Below are 7,801 nucleotides of genomic sequence, written 5' to 3' on the forward strand. Positions count from 1 at the left end.
CGAAAATATTGTTGCCTTCGAAAATATTGATGTCTATGGACATCCTGGTTGCCTTCAGAAGTATCGATGTCTTCAGACGTTCAGTTGCCATCAAAATGTCTTCGGACATATAGTTGCCTTCGGATTATTTTGCGTTCTTAGGTTGAGTATATCTTCCTGAGTCCTGTGAGGGAATTGACAGATTTGTCCAGGCGTGTATGACATTGCCCCACGAGTATCAGGGACGCCCGAACGTGTGGTGCAAAGATTTGCATTCTCAAGTTAAGTATATTTCCCTGAGTTTTGCGAGGAATGCATCTCAGGTTGACCTCGTGTCCCCCGAATTCTGTGAGGATGTATAACACATGTGGCCACATGTGTGGTACTTGAAATTGGCGGTATATTATTGGAATTAAAGGATTATGTTGGAGGTACATCTATGTGGAGATTGGTGCAGTATCAACTTGTGGTACAGTTAACAGGATATGATTCACCACCCTACTCATATTATCTGCACAAGGTTGGCCAGGATCCCTAGCCACCTGCTCGACTTGTCTACACAGGTGGTTACCTAGTTTCCCCTTCCCCTGTTGTCTTCGAATTTGATGAGGTTCCCATATACCCCTTGGTGGGTGATTACAAGATATATATACTATGTGGATGAATGCATGTATGCCTTTCAGGTAAAAGCTTTGGTTATGCAAGTATTTGAATGTACAATGATAAACTAATTGAATAGTTATGTACATGATTTAATGGCATGATATTCAATTATATAGCTTGTGGAGACCAAGATAAAGTATGATTCCATAATTTCTTTGTTGGTTTCATTTTGAATATTTTTGTACTATCTTAATTATGATTCAGAGTAGAAAGAATTACGTGTGGCTTGATCCCTCAGTAATGGTACGTAGGCTAACCTAGATGCAGCTACAAGTTTATGTTTGGTTTGTTATGTTATGATCAGTTTTGTAAGTTGCATTTGTTGAACACTTTAGGAAATTATTTTAGTTTGTTGTGCAGGTAGATTTCTGGATTTGGAGCCTTTTTCAAGGGAGACTCTGCCGGTTTTCCTGTAGAAGTCAAACCCTAAAGTATTTTCTGGATTAGGGCAAAGGTATTTTGGTCATTCGTGACCTATACCTGCCAGGTGTTGGATAGGCATAGGGTTCGATACGGATTCCAAAGTGGAATTTGGGTCGGGTCCTTTCATCTCAAGTACATATGCAAACCCTTCAGTGTTGATGACAACCTGAAGCTTGCTACGCCATTCTAGGAAGAACTATCTGATCTCATCAAGGCGATTTCTGTCATATATTTTGGTGTAAGCAATAGCGGTCATGACATAAAACTACATTACACAAATAAACTTAAGTGTGATTAATTTCAAATATCATTGATTCGGGTCTTAGAATCAAATGATACCTCCCACTATTTTCGAAAAATTCTGCATCCCTCATCGCGGAATCCGAGAACCTCCGTTGTAGTTCTTAGTGGGAATGGGAGGCTTCCTATCATGAGGATCACCTCATCACGTCTGAAATTTTGACAATCCTTTCTGACAAGGAGAGATTACACACTTACCTATTCACATTATTAATAGGATTTCCCATCATCTTTGGCCTCTAAGAAATGATGCCCTAATGTCTTGGTGACACCATTCATAATTTAAGTCGTGCCCACCATACCTTGTGTAAAGGGGTAACTGAAGCATATCCTCATCCTGTCTGATTATTGGATTATACCTGTCATTGCCCTTTCCCACAAACATGGAATATGTTTTGGTGAACTCAATCAAGCACCGATCACTTACATGAGTCCCAATGTCTTGGTGACACTGTAATGATTAAAGCACTCTAGCAGTGAGTTACCTATGGTGGGAGGCCTTGGAAAAACTACTTCTTTGCTTTCCAAAGTAATAACTTAGTTTTGTTTTTGAGGGAGTTTCTTTGTCTCATTCATGCATTTAACCATTGTATTAAATAGGAATATTTGTCCTAGAATTACTATTATTCAAACATACTTTAGTAGCATGTGATACTCCCACTATTTATTTTGAATGAACAAATCATATTTCATAAAACACTTTTATTTCAAAATGTGGAAATATTCATTACTATTACAAGTTCTTTTGCAATCCTTGTTGGTTAAATAGTAGCCTTAGGCTCTTGAGAAGATTATGAACTCTAGTGTGATCCAACACGAGCTAATGTGTTGGATTTAGGTCTAGATGGGTGATTGATTCGTTTTAATTACACGTTGACTTTATACATACAAGGTTAATGGGTGTTGGACCTAATCATTAAGCCTTCAGGTTCTCCTTTTCCTTCATTCTTCGCCTAATACTATCCTACTTCTATAATTACATTTAACTTTTGAAAGAAGAACTCTAACTCAATGAGTTTGAGGGATTTACATTGGTAGAGGGATAGAAGGTTACATCAGAGTATGAGGGAGAAGAGACAGGCATCTTTTTTCTCTCAAAATTCTTTTTTTTTTTAATCTTTGACATTCTATGCATTTTTCATCAACATCTTTAACAATAATCTCTTCATTTCATTTGCATCTTTTTTATTTAGAAGAAAAAATAATAATAGTAACAAAAACTAATCCTCAGCCAACTTTTTTATTTGTACTCAAATCTCTTCTTCTCAATGAAGAATTTGGCTTCAATTACACAAGTTCTCTCTGTGTTTTTTTTTAAATTCATCCAATCTTGAGCATGAAATTTTTTGAATGAATGAGAACTGAACTTCAATTTCTTGAGAATTCATAGACATATACCCAATGACAGAGTTGGCAATAGCTGGTGGCAAAGCCAATGGGCCAACTTTTGCCTACTCATATATATGTGGGTTAAGGAAAGTCCCTCCTTGCAGTCTAAGTTTGATGTTTATTTTTTCACATACATCAGAGTAATTTAGAATATTTTTTTTTAAATTAATACGTTCATTGTAAGAATATATATATGCAAATATCGAATTAGATATTGTTTAATCTAAAGAGAAAAAAAAAATTATATTCCAATTTCACATGACCATAACCAATGAAATGACAGAGAAATATGTCTCTTTATATTCCCAACTATATCAACAAATACAAAATAAATGAATTAATTAAATGGGAAATTAATACAATACCACAAATGATTAAAACCCCATAAATCCCCCGCAGTTCTCATGGATAAAAAAACTTCCATGCCACAGATGGTCTGAGATTCCCCTCTTTACATAAGCAAGGCGGCAGCGAAAACACCAACGGCCACAAATCCTGGGCCGGAGAACCTATTCGAAACGGCGCCGTTCGGTGCAAGAGCTTCCGAGGGGGATCCCAACACCGAAGTAGGGGGAGAGGCGGCCGGGGAAGACGATGGTGGAGAAGGTGGAGAGGCTGCGACGGGAGATGTAGAAGGAGCAGCCAATTGTGGAGTGCCCGAAGGAGAAGGTGAAGCGCTCAAAGGAGGAGCAGAGGCTTGTTTGGGAGAGAGTGCAGGGGACTTGGCTGGGGAAGATACCGGAGATTGTGCCCTTGTTGAGGCCACCAAGAGGGCAGCCATTAGCATCAAAACGACAGCGTTGGATCGAGCCATTGTAGACGGAGAGAAAAGTGAGGAGGGTTTAAGAAGCAAACTACTAACCGAAGGATGGGTTTAGGTGTTAAGGGGGAGGGCATTTTATAGTAGTAATTTTTTACCGCGGAAGGTTTGGTAAATAAATGGCGGTTGGATTTTGACGCGGATTTGATGGAGAGCTTGAACGGTGCAGATTTTGTGTTAGAAAAGAAACCGTGTTACGTACGGACGCGGTTCTTGTATTGGCTGGTTTTTACTGGCTATTGTATTGGATTTACTAAGTTCAATCCAAGAAGCCAAGTCAGAAAAACCAGTTTAAGTAAGGTTGATCAATTTTCCAGCAAGATTAATTACGTGAATTCCAATCAAGAAAATACCTTGATTGTGACTAAGCCACCGGTCTCCTTGTCCTTATTTCATTTGTTGCTTTCTTCTTAATGTTTGAATCGAATTCTCCAAAGTTTATATTTTTAAACTTTAACGTACGTAAATATGTGACAGTCACATATCGGTGTTATTGCAAAGCAATCATAATAATATATATTGATTAAAAAAAAGACTATCAGATGATGGGTAGACTACTCGATTAATATTTTCCATTTTCTCCCTACTCTCTGCTAACTTATATTCTCCTTTTGTTTTCAATTCATCCTGCAGTTTTTTATTTTTTATTTTTTTTGTGTTCTTTGCCAATGAACTAACTTATTCTCCTTCACCATTGACCACTCCACCTAAGGCTAAGGCTGCACCTTCCACTGCGCCGGACGCCGCCTCTCTGCCTTCTCCTCCCTCGCCTTTCACTGTCACCTCACTAGAGATTTCTCCCTCTTCAGAGTCTGCTTCCACCTTTGGGGGTCTGATATGGTCAATCAGAAAAATGCAAATTTGAATTTTGAGCTTACTACTCCACCCACTGCATGCTTACGTTGGATGAGGGATTAAGGAAGTCTCATCGTACCAACTAATTATTAAACCAACTTATCCCCAAAATAACAAGTGAGTTTATGATATTAATTCTTTTATTTTGGTCGATTATGATATTAATTCTAGATATCGATTTTTGGTTATCTATTTGGATATTAATTCTATTTATTTATTTATTTGGGAAATACAGAGATCTACTTTTTTTAAAAAAATAAATTATTATTTCAATTATGATTACTTGTAACGGCTATATATGATGAATGAGTCAACTTCACCAAATAGTTGAGAATGCACTTTTTCTTAATCGAGAAGAACTTCAAAAGTAGGGTCTTCATGCTCCGCGTGAGAATGAGAAAGAAGGTTGAATGAATCTTGAAGTACAGTAGGATTGCTAAGTTTGTCTTTTTTGTTTACAAAATGCATGACAATAGGTGAGAGCCACTATACTATAATTCAATCAATTACAATCTTTACTATAATTCCCATCATTTCGTTTTAAATGTTAACATCGTTCAATTTCACTGTTAATTCCAACAATTAAAATACTATTGTTAGTGATATGTGGGTAAGGTCAGTTGGTCAAGACACTCAACCCGACCACTTGCACTAAAGTTTAAAATCTCATTCCCATAAATTAGTTTAATTTAAAGTAATTTCGAATATCACTTGTCAAAAAAAAAAAACTTGTTTTAACTATTAATGACTTATAAATTGGGGAAGTCGAGAATAAGGGAAAGAATAAATTAGTATGAGATCAACTATTGCTAATGATCAATATAATCATGGTTTTCACGTATGGAATTATAGATTGTAATGTGGAAATCTACATACTTTTTTATTCCATATTAATTATTGTGGGAATTTAAGTATTGAAATAATTCAAGAACTCATGTGCAAGTAAACACAAGTAAGAAAGCAGAGAACTGCAATATAGGATTTGTTATCCTTTGAAAAACTTAATTATTGTGTAAGATTGTTAAAGACACTAGAACTCGGTCCCTTGATCTCCTAGAAAGAACAAGTGTGAAACAAAATGAATATGATTGAGAAACACACACACACACATATATATATATATATATTGAAATTCCCTGGCCAACTAATCGGTTTCTTATACTCAAACATCAAGGCAGGATTGAAATATTGTAACAATCCTATAAGCAAAAATTCTAGAATACGCAGTAGAATAAATTCAAATAAAAACGCAAACAATTGCACAAGGGACACACGATATGTTGATGCAATAAAAAACCTCAAGATGAGGAAAACAACTGCGGGCACTATGCCGGAGAACAAATCACTGTGAGAAAGAATACAAAAAGGTCTTACAAGTCTCAACTCACAAGACTAGCGCTCACAAGGCAGACTTGCCTACTCGCCTTTGCTACTCAACCCAACCAGTGATCTTGTCTTCCTTCATCAACAAGAGATGGCACAACTCTAGTCTCAGCTGCTCACACCTCAAGGCACGATTGCTGATCACCAACATGCATAATGCTCACGAACTCACACATATATGAAAAGATGATGATTTAATCACTCATGGAGGCTAACAAGGAACAATCACATGAGTTTTCAATATGAACTCTTAAAAACCTCTCTGCAAATATTTTGTCGTTCTTCTTCTTTTCAACGTTGCAGACACACAAAACAAAATGGCTAAGTTCTTTCTTGTATTACACGCTTAAAACTAGGCTAGAGACCAAAAAAAGGCTTTTTGCAAAAATGGGCTTTTTAACAAATAAATTATTTCTTTAAAAAAAATAAAGCCACTTAATTAAAAATTCCGCTGTAAAGACAAAAGAACCCTTTTGCTTAAATAAGCACCAAACTAAAGAATATAAAACCATCGTTAAAAACTCACTGATGTCTGGCGCTGGATTATGTAAGGTTAAAATCATATATCAGTCTTATACATCTGACAGCCACTTTTTATGATCTTGCAAATATGCAAATATGAATGCATGGATGCAAAACATACCTTGGCATTGTTTCTGAGCCACACAGATCCAGGATAACAGGACGTTACTTGAAAATTGTAGGTTACACTCAAAGACCTACTCTATGTTTTTGTAACAGGAAATTGTCAATATACCAAAAATTGGTCCTAACAATCTCCCCCTTTGGCATTTCCTATACAAAAACTCTAGTTACAAAAATTGGTCCTAACAATCTCCCCCTAAACCAATTACAAGTGAGTGAAAATAATTCCTCAAACATGACCACTTGCAATAGAGAAGGTAACACGAATTCTGCACCACTAAACCAAAAATAACTAGTGAAAAGCATGTATGGTTGAAAATACAATATGTAAAAAATAAAACTCATAATGTTTACTCCCCCTTTTTTGGATAGGTAATGGCAAACTCCCCCTCAAATAAATAACCACTTGCACATCAAATAACCACTCCCAGAAAGAATAATGTAGGAAAAAGTTCCAAATTATGAATCCTCCCATGAATGTATGAAAAGACACATGTAATAATGAATGAGCAAGTAGGCACACGAGATGAATTTTTTCAAACTAGTGTCACAAACAAGATTTCTAAGCAAAGCTTGTAAGGAGATATCAAGTCAAAATTGAAGAGTAACAACGAGAACCCACAGCATTAAGTGTTGTTATATATCTCTCCATGTTAGGCAACACTATATAATCAAGGTTAGCAAAAGTTCACAGGAGTCCTTGGTGTGAAAGTGAACCAATAGAGATAAGAATGACAGTGCATACAAGTGTAATTCAACATATTCACAATGGTGCTGTATTTTTTTTTTTCTTTATGGAGTACAGTCCACAACTTTATTAAGCTTTCTAATGACCTGTAACAAGTCTTAGGCCAGATGCTCCCAAGCTAGAGGACTTTAGGGCACTACGTATATCAAGGATACTCCATGGGCTTAGCAACTCGAGTCAAAAGGCTTCAAAGTTGTGACAAATTTTTTTTTTTTTTTGGTTTTTAATACGGACCAAGCCATCTCGTATTCGACGCGACCCTCGACATTGGTTAGGTAAGAGGTCCGGCTACTTTGGGATAGCCTGAGTCAAGCTCCAAAGATATCTATCATTGTCGTTTAAATTGAAATCTTGCAACATAGGCATGCATAGCTCATATTGGTGTGCGTGTGCAAGAACCAAGGAAATGCTGTGAGAATTTTGGCTAAGCAAGGATTAATGCTAGAGACTAACATAGAAAAATATCTATCAACTAAGAGCATGTGTCTCACAGTTAGTCCCTTACTCAGACTAGAAAACCCAATCTTAGTTCAAAGAAATACAAGCTGATGTCAATGGGATTGAAAATGCAGTGCAATGATGCACTACAAGGCTAC

At 36.5% G+C, this 7,801-nt stretch overlaps 1 protein-coding gene across 1 annotated transcript; it reads right to left on the reverse strand.

Moving 5' to 3' along the window:
- LOC109949615 (classical arabinogalactan protein 1-like) lies at positions 3,206–3,568 on the reverse strand. Its single transcript, XM_020565693.1, has one exon. It carries the CDS (start codon positions 3,566–3,568, stop codon positions 3,206–3,208), a length of 363 nt encoding a protein of 120 aa, XP_020421282.1.

Source organism: Prunus persica, chromosome G6 (genome assembly GCF_000346465.2).
Source record: "Prunus persica cultivar Lovell chromosome G6, Prunus_persica_NCBIv2, whole genome shotgun sequence".
NCBI lineage: Eukaryota > Viridiplantae > Streptophyta > Magnoliopsida > Rosales > Rosaceae > Prunus > Prunus persica.

Coding starts and splice junctions, on each gene's coding strand:
- LOC109949615 (XM_020565693.1), bottom strand. CDS start 3,568: ATGGCTCGATCCAACGCTGTCGTTTTGATGCTAATGGCTGCCCTCTTG.